Source organism: Magnolia sinica, chromosome 13 (assembly GCF_029962835.1).
Source record: "Magnolia sinica isolate HGM2019 chromosome 13, MsV1, whole genome shotgun sequence".
Lineage (NCBI taxonomy): Eukaryota > Viridiplantae > Streptophyta > Magnoliopsida > Magnoliales > Magnoliaceae > Magnolia > Magnolia sinica.
This window is the reverse complement of record NC_080585.1, coordinates 18,634,755-18,653,031: the sequence shown is the minus strand read 5'-3', so window position 1 is coordinate 18,653,031 and position 18,277 is coordinate 18,634,755. Positions and strand designations below refer to the sequence as shown.

At 40.3% G+C, this 18,277-nt stretch overlaps 1 protein-coding gene across 1 annotated transcript; it reads left to right on the top strand.

The window, feature by feature from the left end:
- The first annotated feature begins 1,621 nt into the window (after nt 1-1,621).
- On the top strand, nt 1,622-18,057 carry LOC131223068 (uncharacterized). Its single transcript, XM_058218355.1, has 6 exons — nt 1,622-1,886; nt 12,529-12,669; nt 12,941-13,031; nt 13,496-13,583; nt 13,928-13,989; nt 17,517-18,057. Exons 1-6 carry the CDS (start codon nt 1,774-1,776, stop codon nt 17,667-17,669), a joined length of 648 nt encoding a protein of 215 aa, XP_058074338.1. The 5' UTR covers nt 1,622-1,773; the 3' UTR covers nt 17,670-18,057.
- The last annotated feature ends 220 nt before the right edge of the window (nt 18,058-18,277 follow it).

Below are 18,277 nucleotides of genomic sequence, written 5' to 3'. Positions count from 1 at the left end.
TAATTATTTATATGGGCAATTACGATATTGTTTTCAAGGATTGATTTGGTTCTCACTTTTTTCAATTCTAAGAACGAGGATGCCGCCAAATACTTGTGGGGCCCACCATGATGTATGTGGATTATCTTTATCCACACCATCCATCTATTATGCCAACTGAATTTAGGGCATGAGCTAAAAAATTAGCTAGATTTATATTCAAGTGGACCACACCACAAGAAAAAAGGGAATCAAACACTCACTATTAAAAACTTCCTGAGGCAACCGTTTACTTTGGTGTGGGTCACTTCAATGTTGGATTTGCCTCAATTTTGTAGCTCATGCCTCAAAAATGTCATGTTTAAGTGGATGAACCACGTGGATATGTCATATACATTATGGTGGTGTTCACAAATTTAAGTTAATTCCTTTGGACTGTTTTCTCAGCAAAAGTACCTACTTATTTTCAAACACAGTCAAATTGTAATAAGTATGTACATAGCATTTACAATGAATTTTAAAAATCAAACAGCCCCTAGCTCTTAAGACGGTTTCAACGGTGGGCATTCAATTCTCACCCGGGGTTATATTTGAGTTTAGGAAATTTTGTTTTTGTTTTTAAATACGGTGTTATTGATGAAAGGGATGAAAAGACTTAGGTACAAGACAAGCTTCACAGTAAACCTACAGCGTGGAATCACAGGTGGCATCAACCATGAAAAGAAGAAAAATGGCTGGATAACACGGACGTGGATTGCGTCCTATCCCGCTTGTCTTTAGCCCCGAGCGGACAGGTCTGTGGGTGGGCCCACCATGATGTATCTGTACATCTAAGCTGTCCATTCCTTCTCTCGGATCATTTTAAAACATGAATTCAAAAATAAGCTAAATCTAACGCTCATGTGGACCACGCCAAATGATATGCTTGGTTGCATTAAATGCAAGAGTCATTTATATGCGGTGTGGTCCATTTAAGCGCTGGATCTGCCTCATTTTTATAATCATAATTTAAAATGATCTTAGAAAAGTAATGGACGGCTTTGATTGACAGATAAATCACGGTGGGCCCACTCACAGAACTGACCTTTCGAGGCTAGAGACGGCGGGGGTAGGACGCAATCCGCTTCCGGCTATCACCGTTCTAGTGAAGCGGAGCTCACATTGCCACGCTAACCTGACGTGGATTCAGCGTGGGACCCACCATGATGAATAGGTCGTTCATCAGTTTTTGTCAGGACGACACCACAAAAAACAGTAGAGGTAATGAGGTATGCCATTCAAACCTTCATGGGCCCACATTGATGTTCTTTGATCATCCACTCCGTACGTAAAGTCACACGGACAGGGATAACGCAAATATCAGCTTAGTCCAAAACTAATGTGTTAACGGGAGGCTTTCAATGGTAGGCATTCAATCCATACTATTTCCTGTGGTATGGTCTACTTAAGATTTGGATATGCTTAAAATTTGGAATCATGTACTAAAATGATATGAAAAAACTGATGGACGGAGTGGATAAAACACATACATCACCGGCGGGCCCCACAGAGAACCTACACCACAATGTAGCGCGGTGAGCTCCTCACTACACAGTCCGCGTCGGCTTTGTACATGGACAGCCTCCCACACGTGTAGGCCGGTACGTGTGCCCGACCCAGCTTTTCGATCGTCGACCCCGCTGGCAGGCGGCTCTATTGTTTTTCAGATCCCTCCCCCTATTTCACTGCCTTCTCAAAACCCCAATCTCTGTTTTCCTTGTATTGGTTTTGAGAGGAAAAGAGGAAGAAGGGTCCATGGTTTTTTACTTCAAGGCCCGTCCAGATGCGGGCGATTACACCATTTTCATGGGTCTGGACAAGCACGAGAATGAAGATCTCATCAAATATGGATTTACTGAAGACATTTGGTAATTATCCTTTAATCCTACTGCCTCTACGCATGGGATTTTATCTTCATTCTTCGAATTTGCAATCCATCGGTGTAATTTCCACTTCGTGCCGTTAATCATTGCTTTCTTTGGAATCCATGGCCTAATTTCCGTTTGTATTCGGAGAATTTTCAACTTCACTATCTAGTGCCCTAGATTTTCTTCCGACTGCGTGTGCTTCCATTCGATGGCTTGAATTCCAGTTTCAGTTTTATAGATACTGAGATTTCACAATTAGATGCGTTTGGATGTACAATTTATTTTGATTGCAACAGTGAGATGCCAAGAAACCTATAGGGTTGAATTATTGTGAAAAGAAACAAACTACAAAAATGTTGAAAAGGAATCGTCTTTCCTGAAAAGCTATCCAGACAACTCACTTCTAGCTTTTGTACCTTAACTATTGCAATCGAAGTCCATTGTTTTAATCCAAACAAAGCCATGAATTATCTGCTTTGATTTGCTTGGTTTCTGTTTTCTATTGCATGCCTTTTTCTGTTTTTTAGAATTGCTATTATTGTAATTACAGACCATGTTTCTTCTGAATTCTTATATGTTCAATTCATGGATTTCCCAATTTCATGCCGTAAATTCGATGCAGTTTTGGAGTTCTTTTGGATATATGGGTGAATGCTCTTTTTTTTTTTTTCATATCTTAATTCCCATTTTGTTGTATAGTTCCTTTCTGACTGCATAATCAAATGTGCTGGTTTTCTATGTTATTTCATTCTTTTCTATTTGATGTATGGAAATTTATTGAAAATATAAAGAAAAAAAGAAACAACACAAGCAGCCATACAACCAAACTGAAGGCTATGAAGCAAAAATACAGTAAGTCCCTGCCCCACCAATTAGCTAGGGACCCATCTGGCGATCCGCAACGCAAAGCTCCCTCATTGAATACACTGTCATTGGCCAGGTTATCTGCCTACTCATTAGCCGATTGGTGAACATGAGAAACAGAAGCGGAATCAGCTTGCAAGTTATGATGGCTTAATAAGTATCGGCAAGTTTTCATGGGCCCCTACCATTTTCTAACCATTTAATCACATTATGTGGGTCCCCCTCAATGATAATGGGACTGAAATTGTAATTGGCTGCTAGTTTAATCCATCACGACAAATATCCCCGAGATTTTTAAAATCTCATGATATTCTGACAGAAAATTTATTAACCAATATATTGCGAGATTTTCAAAATCACATATGTTCTAAATTTATTGCGATTTTAAGAAGTAAATATTTAGAAGTTTAAATTAATTCATTTTTACCCATATTTTTAAAATATTAAAATTATTTTGCTTTATAGTAAATGTTCTTTTGATATTATATTGGCAGCAAGATTTTTTCTTTTCTTTTTCATTTTAAAGGATAATGATAAGTGTATTATAAACAAGTGCCAAGAGGCAAAGCTATACAAGGAAAGGATGGGCGACCACCCCGGCTAATGACATGAACAAAGAATAATCAATTTCCCCTTTCAAGTTCAAGGCCCATTCCATAATCAGACCCTTTGTTTTTAACATTACATTTCCCATAGAGTGGCTCATGTTCCTAAAGCATCTCATATTCCTCTCTTCCCAAATAGCCCATAGCCCTGCCAAGAGGGACAAATGGCAGAGGATTTTCAATTCCTCTTTGAGTTGAACTTCATGCGAAGACCATAGGAATAAATCTATGGAATTTGGGTATTCCCAGTTTCCCACTTGACCAGAATGTGGATAGGATTACATTCCAAAGAGATGTCGCTGCTGGACAACGCATGAAGAGGTGATTAATAAATTCCGAATCAGCCATACACATAAGGCACACGTTGAGGAGGATCACTCCCCTTTTCCGAAGATTATCCACTGTCAACACCTTGCCTTGGCCAACCAACCAAGCAAAGGCCGCAACTTTTGACAGGGCACCGTAAGACAAAAAAAAAAAAAAAGGGTAGTAGCTGCCTGGAGCTTGGAGCAACTTGTAGAAGGAATGGACCGAGAAGCATCCCGTACTCTCCAACTACCAACACATCTTATCCTCTTCCCCAACAATAGGATAGCAAATTTTGATATGATCTAAAAGGGAGCTCAATTCCCCTACCTCATCATCAAACAAAAAGAGGCGGCAAGGAGGTGTCCGAACGACGTTGTTCCCACTGCGAGAGTAGCACCGTCCCACAATCACATTGTGGTACATTGATAACCTCGCAATCCGTGGGAAGTGCAACTCCCAAGATTTCCTCTCCAACCCACAAGTCTTTCCAAAAATGTATATAATCGCCAGTGTTTGAATTGTTGACGAGAAATCGATAATATCGGCGATATTATCGGTGTCGCTGAACCGGCGATACCGAAACCCCAAGTTTTCGTTTCTCTTCCAAATATCGACGAAATATCGGCGATATTTTCGATTTTATCGAAAAAATAGCTATCGTTCTCCTTATTATTGAAAAAAAATTGAAATAAATACAAAAAATATATAAAAAAAGATCTCTTACCTTCTTTTTCTCCCGATCTACCCGCGGAAGTGGATTTCGGCTAGATTTAGTGGCAAATCGTTGTTGATAGCTCTGAATTATCCGAGATAAGAAAACCCTTTTAAAAAACCCTTTTGTTTTCTTTAAAGAAAGAGATTTGAAAGCGAACTTGATTTCACCGAGATTTACGGAGATTTCGGTTCGGATTTGAAAAAGACAGAGAGAAATTTCTAGAAAGTTTTTTACGGAAGATGAGATTGATTGCGATTTTCCGGAGGAGAGGAGAGAATTTCGTAAAAACGAAATTTCTCTCGCGTCCGGGAGGGGATTAGCTACTGACGGGTTGAGTATACTCACAGGGTGAGTCGCGAGACTAGCTACTGAAGTGACGTCGGCAAGTTCCGTGGGCCCCACCATGATGTATGTTTTGCATCCACACCTTCCATCCATTTGGAGAGATCATTTTAGGTCAATATCCAAAGAACGAGTTAAATCCAAAGCTCCAGTGGACCCCAGCACAGAAAACAGTGGGACAGTGACACTCACCGTTAAAAACTTCTAAAGGCCACAAAAGTTGTAGATCAAGCTGATATTTGTGTTTTCCCTTATTTAATGTCTTTTTTAACTTTTAAACAGGTTGGATTTCAAATAAACATTATGATGGGCCTTAGGATAGTTTCAACGGTGGGAATCACTCTCCCCGTTGTTTTCTTTGGTGGGGTCCACAACAGATTTTTATTTGATTCATTCTGTGGTTCATACCCTAAAATGATATCTAAAAATGGATGGACGGTGTGGATATAACATATACATCATAGTGGGGCCACATAACTTGGTGACGTCACGTCAGTAGCCGACTGGCTACTCAACTTGATAGCTGCTGTATACGTAACCAAGTTCTGTGGGTCTGATCACAGGGTATTTGTTATATCAAAACCGTCCATCAATTTGGCGAGCTCTCTTAAGGCTTGAGACGAAAAATAAAACAGATCTAACTATCAAGTGGACCACACTGCAAAAAGCGGTGGGAGATTGAACGTCTACCATTGAAACCCTTTTTGGGGTCACAAAAGTTTTAGATCAATATGAAATTTGTTTTTATTCTTCATTCAGGTCTTTGTGACCTTATGAACAGATTGGATGGAAAATAAACGTTATAGTGGGCCCTACGTATTTTTTAACGGTGAAAATCATTATCTCTGCTACTATTTGTGGTGTGGTCCAAATGATCTTTGGACATGATTCATTTTTTGGATAATGCTCTAAAATGATCTCTAAAAATAGATGAACGATGTAGATATAATAAATACATCACTGTGGGGCCCATGTAACTTTGATCTCCTTTGAACCGTTCGTACAACTCGGAGCTTGAGCAGCGTCAGTGCACGTCTTCGCACTACACGAACCTGCAGCAGCTATATAGTTGGTGTGTGGTACACCAGCCAATCTGCTTCCAATTTTAAGGGATTGGAATGCGCTTCCAATTTAATGGTGGGATTTAATGGCGTTTGTTCCCTTTGATGTGGTCCACTTGAGATTTGGAACTACCTCATTTTTTGGACCATGTACTAAAATGATATGCTGAAATGGATTAATGGAGTTGATTTCTCGCATATATCATGGTGGGCCCACGGAACACTCTCTAGTAGCCACCTCGTTATTCACAGCATTATAAAACACATGGGATACGGTGGGTACCACAAAGTCCTTACACCACCTAGAGGACTTGATTTGGCTAGTGACGTTGCAACAGTGAGATGCCAAGAAACCTATAGGGTTGAATTATTGTGAAAAGAAACAAACTACAAAAATGTTGAAAAGGAATCGTCTTTCCTGAAAAGCTATCCAGACAACTCACTTCTAGCTTTTGTACCTTAACTATTGCAATCGAAGTCCATTTTTTTAATCCAAACAAAGCCATGAATTATCTGCTTTGATTTGCTTGGTTTCTGTTTTCTATTGCATGCCTTTTTCTGTTTTTTAGAATTGCTATTATTGTAATTACAGACCATGTTCTTCTGAATTCTCATATGCTCAATTCATGGATTTCCCAATTTCATGCCGCAAATTCGATGCAGTTTTGGAGTTCTTTTGGATATATGGGTGAATGCTCTTTTTTTTTTTTTTCATATCTTAATTCCCATTTTGTTGTATAGTTCCTTTCTGACTGCATAATCAAATGTGCTGGTTTTCTATGTTATTTCATTCTTTTCTATTTGATGAATGGAAATTTATTGAAAATATAAAGAAAAAAAGAAACAACACAAGCAGCCATACAACCAAACTGAAGGCTATGAAGCAAAAATACAGTAAGTCCCTGCCCCACCAATCAGCTAGGGACCCATCTGGCGATCCGCAACGCAAAGCTCCCTCATTGAATACACTGTCATTGGCCAGGTTATCTGCCTACTCATTAGCCGATTGGTGAACATGAGAAACAGAAGCGGAATCAGCTTGCAAGTTATGATGGCTTAATAAGTATCGGCAAGTTTTCATGGGCCCCTACCATTTTCTAACCATTTAATCACATTATGTGGGTCCCCCTCAATGATAATGGGACTGAAATTGTAATTGGCTGCTAGTTTAATCCATCACGACAAATATCCCCGAGATTTTTAAAATCTCATGATATTCTGACAGAAAATTTATTAACCAATATATTGCGAGATTTTCAAAATCACATATGTTCTAAATTTATTGCGATTTTAAGAAGTAAATATTTAGAAGTTTAAATTAATTCATTTTTACCCATATTTTTAAAATATTAAAATTATTTTGCTTTATAGTAAATGTTCTTTTGATATTATATTGGCAGCAAGATTTTTTCTTTTCTTTTTCATTTTAAAGGATAATGATAAGTGTATTATAAACAAGTGCCAAGAGGCAAAGCTATACAAGGAAAGGATGGGCGACCACCCCGGCTAATGACATGAACAAAGAATAATCAATTTCCCCTTTCAAGCTCAAGGCCCATTCCATAATCAGACCCTTTGTTTTTAACATTACATTTCCCATAGAGTGGCTCATGTTCCTAAAGCATCTCATATTCCTCTCTTCCCAAATAGCCCATAGCCCTGCCAAGAGGGACAAATGGCAGAGGATTTTCAATTCCTCTTTGAGTTGAACTTCATGCGAAGACCATAGGAATAAATCTATGGAATTTGGGTATTCCCAGTTTCCCACTTGACCAGAATGTGGATAGGATTACATTCCAAAGAGATGTCGCTGCTGGACAACGCATGAAGAGGTGATTAATAAATTCCGAATCAGCCATACACATAAGGCACACGTTGAGGAGGATCGCTCCCCTTTTCCGAAGATTATCCACTGTCAACACCTTGCCTTGGCCAACCAACCAAGCAAAGGCCGCAACTTTTGACAGGGCACCGTAAGACAAAAAAAAATAAAAATGGTAGTAGCTGCCTGGAGCTTGGAGCAACTTGTAGAAGGAATGGACTGAGAAGCATCCCGTACTCTCCAACTACCAACACATCTTATCCTCTTCCCCAACAATAGGATAGCAAATTTTGATATGATCTAAAAGGGAGCTCAATTCCCCTACCTCATCATCAAACAAAAAGAGGCGGCAAGGAGGTGTCCGAACGACGTTGTTCCCACTGCGAGAGTAGCACCGTCCCACAATCACATTGTGGTACATTGATAACCTTGCAATCCGTGGGAAGTGCAACTCCCAAGATTTCCTCTCCAACCCATAAGTCTTTCCAAAAATGTATATAATCGCCATCCCTAAGCACGAAGAGCACTCCATACCCAAAGCTTCCTCTAACTGAAGCAATTCTTTTCCAAAAGTGTGATGCCCCAGACAAAGAGGACTCTTTTGTAAACCACCCACTTTCATCTACCATACTTACTAATAATTATATCCTTCCAAAGCACCCCATCTTCTGTGCCAAACCTCTATATCCACTTTCCTAGAAGAGTCGTATTCATGTCACCCAATTTTTTAATGTTTGCACCTTCCTCCTTAAAAGGCTTACATATCTCGTCCCAATTTAGGAGATGGAACTTACTTTCGTCTTCCGCACCTTGCCATAGGAAATCTCTCCGTAGCCTATCAATCTTATCCAAAACAGATTTCAGGCATCGATATAATGACATAAAGTGCATCGGGAGGCTGGATAACACAACTATAATCATTGTTATGTGGCCCCCCAATGATAAATATCTACCTCTTCATTTAACAATCATTCTTTCTAATACTGCATCTCTTAAGTGCTTAGTCGATTTTCCCATGCCCCAGACAAAAAGGACTCTTTTGTAAACCACCCACTTTCATCTACCATACTTACTAATAATTATATCCTTCCAAAGCACCCCATCTTCTGTGCCAAACCTCTATATCCACTTTCCTAGAAGAGTCGTATTCATGTCACCCAAATTTTTAATGTTTGCACCTTCCTCCTTAAAAGGCTTACATATCTCGTCCCAATTTAGGAGATGGAACTTACTTTTGTCTTCCGCACCTTGCCATAGGAAATCTCTCCGTAGCCTATCAATCTTATCCAAAACAGATTTCAGGCATCGATATAATGACATAAAGTACACCGGGAGGCTGGATAACACAACTATAATCATTGTTATGTGGCCCCCCAATGATAAATATCTACCTCTTCATTTAACAATCATTCTTTCTAATACTGCATCCCATACGTGCTTAGTCGATTTTCCCATGCCCAGAGGAAGGCCAAGGTATGTAGATAGGAACTCACCCACCTTACAACCGAACCACGATGTAAGCAGTACAAGCTCCTCTTTAGTGACGCAGATTACTAGCATCACACTCTAAGAAACATTCGCTTTTAGCTCTGAGACAGCTTCAAAGCACATAATAATCATTCTTAAATTATCCTCCTTGCATGTGTTTGCATCGCAAAACAATAGCGTATCGTCCGCAAACGGAAGGTTAGACGCTACGGGGCTTGATTATCTAATAGAGAAACCAGAGAATAGATCGATTTGATGAGTACGATCCAACATTTTGCTAAAGCCTCAACCACCACCATAAAAAGGAGAGGGGACAGGGGATCTCCTTGTCTCAGCCCCCGCGAGCTTTGAAAGAGGCCTTTAGGCGAGCCATTAGCTAAAATCGAGAAATTGGGAGATCTCGTAAACTCCTTTATCCACTCCCTCCATTTATTTCCACAACCGATCCTCCCAACCATGTAGTATAAGAAGGCCCAATCCACATGATCATAGCCTTTTCTAGATCCAATTTGCATATGTCACCTCCCAATTTCTGCCTGAATTTGGCATCATTGAAACCCTCATGGGCTATGGGCGCACTAACGATGATTTGTCTTCCTTCTATAAAAGCCCCTTGGTTCTTAGATATGATCCCTTGAAGAGCCCCTTTAAATCTTGTAGCTGGCACCTTAGCAAGAATTTTGTAAATGCTCCCAATTAAGCTAATGGGCCTATAGTTTTTTGAGATTTTCGGTGCTGGAGATCTTCGGGATAAGTGTTATGAATGAGGCCCCTAGCTCTTTGGATAATCGTCCCCTGGAGTAAAATTCATCCATAAAATCCAGCACATCCCTCTTAACTATCTCCTAAAAGCTTTGGAAGAAAGCTAGAGGGAATCCATCTGGACCTGACGCTTTGTCTCCCCCCAAATCATCCCACAACTTTCTTGAATTCGGCTTTAGAAAAAAGGCTTTTCGAGAGAATCAGCCACCTCCTGGGTCATAGGGTTGAATTGTAGGTTGTCCAATGAACATCTTTTCTAGCCTTGATCTGAAAGCAAATCTTCATAAAAGTCAACAATTGTGTTGCACGCCTTCTCTTTCTTATCAAACCTTTCCTCCCCCACCACCACACTAGACATCTCATTGCATCTAGCACGGGCACACGCAATGCTATGGAAAAACTCAGTATTTTTATCCCCTTCTTTGAGCCAGATGGCCCGAGATCACTATCTCCATTTGATCTCCTTCTCCTTGAGGCGATTGGCGTAGTCACGACTCACGACCAAGTTTACCACAGAGCCATTTCTCGTCCTCCGAAAGCTTCACATCCTCTGCTTTCAAGTCCAGCTCATGAATCTGCTCAAGCATAGCTTCAGTTTCAAGAGATCTTTTTCCCAACACTTCTTTCTTCCAACCAACAATCTTACCTTTTAGAAGCTTCAACTTTTGGCTTTATCTCAACCCTGCAAAACCTTCAACTAAGAGAGACTTCCACCACTGACTGCCCAGATCCAAAAACCCTTCCACTTGAAGCCAGGCTAGCTCAAACCTAAATGGTGTCAGCGACCAGTGGTCCGAGACCAAACAAGGGAGAGATAGCTGAGAGACTTCTCCACCAGTGGTCGAAAACTTCCACACCCAGGAAGCGAACACCAAAATCCTATCGATATAGGTTCTTATGGGATGATCCTGGCTGTTAGACTAGGTAAATTTTAACCCCTCCCCCAACACACACACATACACTAACTATGGGCAGTCAATGATGCCCCTAGCCTGGTTGAGTTCTTCCCAAAACACATCCATGTCAGTAGCCACATTGAGCCCATAGACAGACATCGAAAAGCCATCAGAAAGCCCTCCAGTAACACCAACAGAGAGTACTTCCTGGGCCAAACTGTGCATTTCTTCCATAGAGTCGAGTCCTAGGCCACCACTATTCCCCCCAGCAAACCCATCTGATTCCAAAAAAACCCAATTCTTCCCCCTAGACTCCTAGACAAACTCCAACAGACCGGAATCAAAAGAATCGGATTTTGTCTCTTGAAAGGTTAATACTTGCACCTTTGTTCTTTTGCAAACATCCCGGACTTGGATCCTCTTTTCTCTGGAACCCAAGCCCCTCACATTCCAAGACAAGATCCTCATTTGGGTAAGGATCTTGCCCTACGCCCCAATCTATCCCCTGTGTGTAGCTTTTCTTCTTCTTCTTCTTCTTCTTCTTTTAAATAGGCGAAAGCTCTCAGGTGGCCACTGCGAATGTTTTGAGAAACAAGCCTTTGGATTCTCATAATCAATATCCCCCGTGTAGCTGACCATACTCAAGAGTACAAAGAAGAATGAAGACGTACCAGTTCTCTGTTGCTACCTGATGGTTGCCTTTGCCCCATTCTACCTCAAGCCTGAACAAAGTGGAAAAGATCGTAATAGTCCTCGTCCCAGTCGCCGAAAACAACACCCACCTGTCTACCAACATGCGTCAGCGCACCTCTGATCCACCACTTGTCCTTGACAATCCCCACTTGTCTGCTTAAACTTCTATCCGTACGCATCGCAATGTCTTCATCTTGCACAACCCGGTCCAGCGTTCCAGGATTCAATGACCTTGTGCAAAGAGGAATCACATTGAGCACTTTCCCTAGCAATGCCTCTGAGAAGCCTTCAGCACCCTCAGCTTCGAATTCCCCCAACACGGCTTGAAGAGTGATTGAAGTAGAGCAGTCCTAGGTGATCATGATATTGTAAGAAAAAATTTCAAAATCTGAAAATCTCCCGAGAAATTCCCGTTCTCAGAACAAGATTTGTCACTATGGTTTATTCCCCTGAAGGATAGCTGCAGCAGCAGGGAATGAGAATCCTGACTTCACACCGGGCTCAAGAACTATGGCAGCTTTAATCCTTGGCCATCCCTAAAAACCTGCTGGATCATTGATACTTGCTGGGCCAGGATTCCCCAACGAGCTTCCATCATAGTTCAGCTTGAAACATCTGGGTGGGCGGAGGTCACCATCTGTCCATAGCTTTGGCTGGCCCACAAACCTATTCTGCTTTTAATATTAATAATTTCAGTTTCATGCTCTAATGTTTAGATGTAACATGGATTTTTCAACATTAGGGTCAGATTTTATTGGTTCAGGTGCTTTATCTTCCATGAAAGAGAAAGTTGCCTCCATAAGTCGCTTCAAGGAAGGAAACCTCCAAGTTGTCCCTTACATCCGAGAGTAAACAATTTGATTTTCTGCCCACAATAGGTTGTGCAGACTCTTATCTGATTCTTCTTTACTCACATTTCTTCAAACCAACAAGCCCATTGAAGGCTCTCAAAGAATTAAGAAGAAATACTTGTTTGTAGACTCCAAATCTCTCATCCACCCACCATGTTTTAGCACCAAAAATGCCTGCACCCAAAAGACTTATGGGCCAAATACATACTTGACTGGTTGTTGCTGTTGCTGCAGGTTCCATGTGGGTAAAATGTCTTCCGCCCATGTTTATCTAAGACTGAACAAGGGTCAGACTATGGACGATATAAGTGAAGGATTACTTGAAGATTGTGCTCAGCTTGTCAAAGCCAATTCCATCCAAGGGAAATTCTTTTTGTGTTCCTATTTTATTTTCTTAGATAGCGTAGCAAGTTCTATTTCATGATTCTGCATCTTTTCAGGACCAAGAGAACTCCTTCGTTGGGTTCTTTAGACAGATATATACGTCAAATCCTGATTGGAGATGTAGCAATCAAGGAGAATGTGGAACGGGAGTGCTTTTATATGTTTCTTCTGTAAAAGTTGTTCTGTTAAATGCTTTCAGCAACACACAAATAACTTTTTTTCCCCTAACATATTGAATGTGTGTAACAGGCAACAAGTTGAGCAATATTGACGTTGTTTACACCCCATGGTACAATTTGAAGAAGACTCCTTCCATGGATGTTGGGCAAGTTGGTTTCCACAATCCTAAAATTGTGAGTATTCTGCATCGCTTTATTATCTATCTGTATTTTAGGTACATCTTTTTTTTTATTCTCTCTCTCTTTTTGCCACAGAAAGTGGCTGCCTAACAAGGAGCCTTTCTCTCTTTGACTTCCGCATCATTCTTGTGGTAACATTTATCATTATTTAACTTCTGTTGTCAATAAATGATGATTTGGATTATCTGATTAAAGGTTGGATCTAGTTAGACACTTATCCTCAGCACTTCCTTCTCAGGGACTCGCAGAGAGTTGTTTACCTGTAATCTGACATAAGCTATTCTGTAAAACTTATGAATTAGATCATATCAGTACTTATCATATCAATCCTTTGAGATTCCATTAGCATGAATGATTTTGCATTGTGCAGCTTGCTTCTTTCTGCATACTGACCAAAAATTCATTGTGTGAAGTGATAGGCCCTTCTAAATCTAACTGGTTGTGATGCTTGTGAATAGGTCCGCACCGTGAGAGTAGAGAAGCGCCTGAATGAGATAGTGAATAGGTTGAACAAGACAAAAGTCGAAAGGAAGCCTGACTTGAAAGGTATGATGGTCTATCCTAGAGTTCTTGTCCGAAGATCATATAAAGATTGTCTCTTGATTCTTGACCTTCCAGTTGATGATGCTTGCATTTCTGAGTCCATCCTGAAAATTTTTGTCTGTTATGTTTTGAAGGGTAAACCTTTTTGTTGGCTTTTTTCCATGGTAATGTCAGGAAGGCTGTAAACTGCTAAACAGTCTTGTTTACTTCGACCCTTCCATTTCTGAAGTTCACTGGGACAGAATAGACCTCTTCTTCTCAATTTCTGGCTTCTGCAAGCTTCCTGGAATATGTCCTGTACTCTATATGGTGTTATAAGCCACTCATGTTATGTGTTGTTTATGCAGCTGAGCGGGAAGCAGTGAATGCCGCAGAAAGAGCAGAAAGGAAACTTCAGCTGAGAGATAAAGTAAGTCATTTCTTCATCGTATTTTGAAGTGCAACATACCAATTTACACGGCATAGGAGAATTCAATCCACTTCTTGATTGAGATGATTTGGAAGCCAAGCAAACTGTACTATTGATCTCGTGCGCTGCCTAAGTGGAGTAATTGATTTTGGGTAATATGGCATGGTGATGATTGGAATGCATGTCAGAGCATTAGCTATCTTCTACCTATCGTACCACTTCTGCTCCAATTGTTGCTTCAGCTCCTGCTTCAGAACCTCCTCTTGATACCTTATATTTTTAAAAAAAAAATAAAAATAAAAATAAAATTTTAAAGATAAGAATTTATTGAAAAAGGCAGCAAGAGCCACCAGACAAACTATACAGACTGACAAATAAAATAAAATTACAAGACCCACCCCACTCCACCCCACACAATTCCCACCCTCCACATTACGGAGCCCAATTGCGAAAAAGGATCAGAATCTTAGAGAAAACCGACACCGACATGACACTCAGATTTCTGAACATGATTATTTCTCTTGGCCTACACCGCTCAAAGGACCCCTACACCGCTCAAAGGACCTCTTGAGACCGTTACTAACGATTACCACCAAGATGGACAGCTGTGTTTCAGCATTGAGATCTTGGGTTCAAACCCAAGTTGCCTGTGGGGAAAAAAAACTCCCATTTATCAAGGGATGAGTAATACTTGAGTTGTTTCCTGCTTATTTTTGCAGATGCTTCCGAAGGAACTTCATCCTAGTCTTTTTACTACCACAACTTTCCATCTATATTAACTGACAATATCTATGAACATTTGAGAGATGGTGGTGATGCTGTAGCTTTTCTTTATAGGAGTGACCGAAACAGCCGTACTGACGCAGGATAAAATTCCTGGCCACACAGCAAAATTAGCAGTTGATGAAGCTGGGGATGAAATACCAATTACCATTGATCCCCAAGTTTCTTGGAGGGAACCCAGCAAAACCTCCTGCAAATGAAACGAAACATCCCAAAACATGCATAAACCGCAACACTGCAAAACCTCCAATCACAGGAAGAACGTTTAGGTATGCTAAGTGCACCTTGCCCCATGCAGAGACAAGAGGAACACATATGAGACCAAAGCCACTCATCAGGTGATCTGCACTGGCTATATGCCATGTCTCAAAAATCAGACTGACACAGGCATATGAGGTGAAAGGCCACCTAGTGATCAGGTAGGCATGATATTTGAGGCATGGGATATATGCAGCAGGATTGCCTGATTGGCAACTCCATTCTCAAGCTGGTTTTCCTGTTTTCTGGTTTTCCACGTGTGAGGCAACTGCACTTCCAAAGTGTGCTTCGCAATTTTCTTCTTCTTCTTTTAATTCATCAATTTTTTTTGAAAGATTGATTCATCAAATTTTAAAGCACGTCTTTCTTCTTCTCTTTACCAATGTTGTCAAAATCCTAAGATTTGTGATATACGATTTGAGTTGAATCTTAAGCAAAACGATTTGAATCCCACCTTGAATCCCTTTTTATATGAATCCTACAATTCTATGATTTGAATCCTGTGATTTGCGATTCAAATCCCGATTTACAATTCAAATTGCACTTGTTCAGTTGTTCTTTTCTATTTTAAGCTTCACTTGGCTTTCATTTTTTATTTTTAGATTGGTATGGGCTTTAAGAAATCTTACGATCTACCATACGATTTGTGATTTGATATGATTCAACCTCAATTTTGATTTGTGATACGATAACAATTTTGACAACATTGCTCTTTATGAAGGCTAAAATAAATCCTAGCTAGCTTCTAACCTTTCCATTGATCATATGAAGCTTATGAACTTCTAATCCTAACCACGAGCTAATTTAAACCACCAAAGTAGCCCTGCAATCTTTTAAAACTGTACTTAAAATTCGTCGTTAATCTACCTTACAAAATCATCATAAATCTTGCAGCTGGATCTTCATGCCCAAAAAGGCGAAATGTCAAAAGGGAACACGCTCTCTCTCAAAAGGGACACCCCAGATTGAAAGTTTTGCCTCATAAAAGGTGGTTCATTGGTTCATCGTGGATCTGCATGGGATTTGAAAATCAAGGACCTTTTACATCTGTTGGTTGTTTCTTCAATTGGATCTTGATTTGCTCTACAAGTACTCTGTTTTCACCCCGGGATGCTTAGTTTGAAAGATGTATATCATTGGATAGCACCACGTACCTTTTTGAAACTCCCAGACATCATGTTTTGGTATTGGTCGTTTTTTCAATCAAGTATTAGGATGGTACTAACTGATGGTGTTCACTGTCAAATGGAAACTCAACTCTCTTAGGGCCCATTTGATTTTCCAGTGCACTGGTAAATACCAGGTAAGAGAGTAATAATTATTTCCCTGTGTATTGACAGCATACCTGATTTGACTACTTACTTTTTTGACACAAAAACATAAAATATTACAAAATATATATGGGTCCCACTGTGATGCATTTCGCTTATCCACACCGTTCATCCATTATGCCATTTGAATTTATAGTTTGAGCAAAAAAATGAGGTATATCCAAAACTCGTGGACCACACCATACGAAAAAGGGAATCAAATACTTACCGTTAAAAACTTTGTGGGGCCACTGTTTCTTTTGGTGTGGGCCACCTGAGTGTTGTATCTGCTTCATTTTTTGTCTCATGCTTCAAAATATTGTAGTAAAATAGATGGACGGAACGGATATATCATATACATTACCGTACCATTCAAAAATTAAAATTATCTCTTTTGAACTAGTTTCAATGGCATAAATACCTATGAATTTTCAAACATGGTAAACCGTAATAATTACCTATTTCCAGTGTAAAGCTTTGAAAAAACATACAGGCCCTAATAGAGAATTAGGGTCCATTTGACCCTGCTTTTTAGGAAGTACATAATAGAGAATTGTTTATGCAAGAAGGAACATGTTTCTTAAACACGGATCACATGGGTCTACAATGATCTTGTTGATCCATTTTTGCATGACATTAACTGGACGGTTTGGGTCACCCAATCCGTATGGTTTTTTGAAGACAGCCTATGAAGAGTGCGCTGGGCCAATCCTACTGTCTAGATTGATCAATATGGATTGTCCACATGTCCATATCCAACTATGCATGAGAAAGTCCCACTTGTTTTGGTATCAGGTTTAGAGCAGACCTGAGTGCATAAAACTCAATGGGCTCGGCCACTCCATTCCGAACATTCAGTGTTTGGACATGGTACTTGGATCCCAGCCAAATTGTGTCTGCTTGTTTGAGTTCTTAGTGTGTGTATATCTATATCATTTTTGTTTCTCAATGTCACTGGAAGGGAGTAAAATCGGGGTATAAGATGCAACAGTGTTGGGTAGGACCAGCATTTTAATTTTTTAATTTTTTAATTTTGTTTCTCAAGAGAAGTTGGTGATATTTGAGCTTTGATGATCTAATTTGGCAGAGTGCTTTCTAGTATCTGCAATCTAATATTTCCTACAAATGGTTAATGTTTTCCTCATTTCCGTTCCTACCTCGTACGTGGCCATGCAGAAAAGACGGGAAGAGATGGAGAGGCTTGAAAAGGAGAGGCAGGCAGAGATACGGAGCTACAAGGGACTGATGGTCCCCGACAAGATGACCTCTAACAAACAGATAGCGGCAACCAACAAGTCCTTGCAGGAACTGGAAGAGGATTTCATGTGAGGCTAGACTGCAAGTGATTCTCCATGAAGCCCCACTCACTTTGACGATTTCCACCAGTTATGATTGTTACTAAAGGGTAAGCATTTGGTGGGCCCAGAAACCCATAATCCCCTTTCGTTTGTCGATTCATCCTCAGCAACAGAGGCCCGTTCCATACGATTGTATGTGAAGAAGTTGACCTGTATTTATCTTTTAATCTTTTTATTCATCTCATCGGAAGCTAGTGATGATGATTCAAAAGCATTGAAAGGACTCTTGATATCTGCTGTTTGTTCCTGCCGTTGATTGGTAAACTCGGTACTGGAGGTTCTTCTCGTGTTTGCTGAACTCCGTACTGCTGTTGATTGCTATACTCGGTACTGCAAGTTCTTCTCGTGTTCGGTTCCAAGTCTTTATTTTTCTGTTTCTTTTTATGTGGCTGAGTTTGGCAATATCCTCAAAAAGAAAAAAGTATGAGTGCTGCACGTGTGACTCGTGCCCGTAGAGATTGAAGGGCTGTTTATCATTCACGTGGAACGTGTTTGAGATCTGTATCATTCATCACATGGCACTTGTCTGACAGGTGCATGCCGTGGACCTGTCCAGGTACAGCGGAGATAGAGGTGATG

Coding starts and splice junctions, on each gene's coding strand:
- LOC131223068 (XM_058218355.1), top strand. CDS start 1,774: ATGGTTTTTTACTTCAAGGCCCGTCCAGATGCGGGCGATTACACCATT. Junction 13,032..13,495: donor GTTTCCACAATCCTAAAATT/GTGAGTATTCTG, acceptor GCTTGTGAATAG/GTCCGCACCGTGAGAGTAGA. Junction 13,584..13,927: donor AAGGAAGCCTGACTTGAAAG/GTATGATGGTCT, acceptor TTGTTTATGCAG/CTGAGCGGGAAGCAGTGAAT.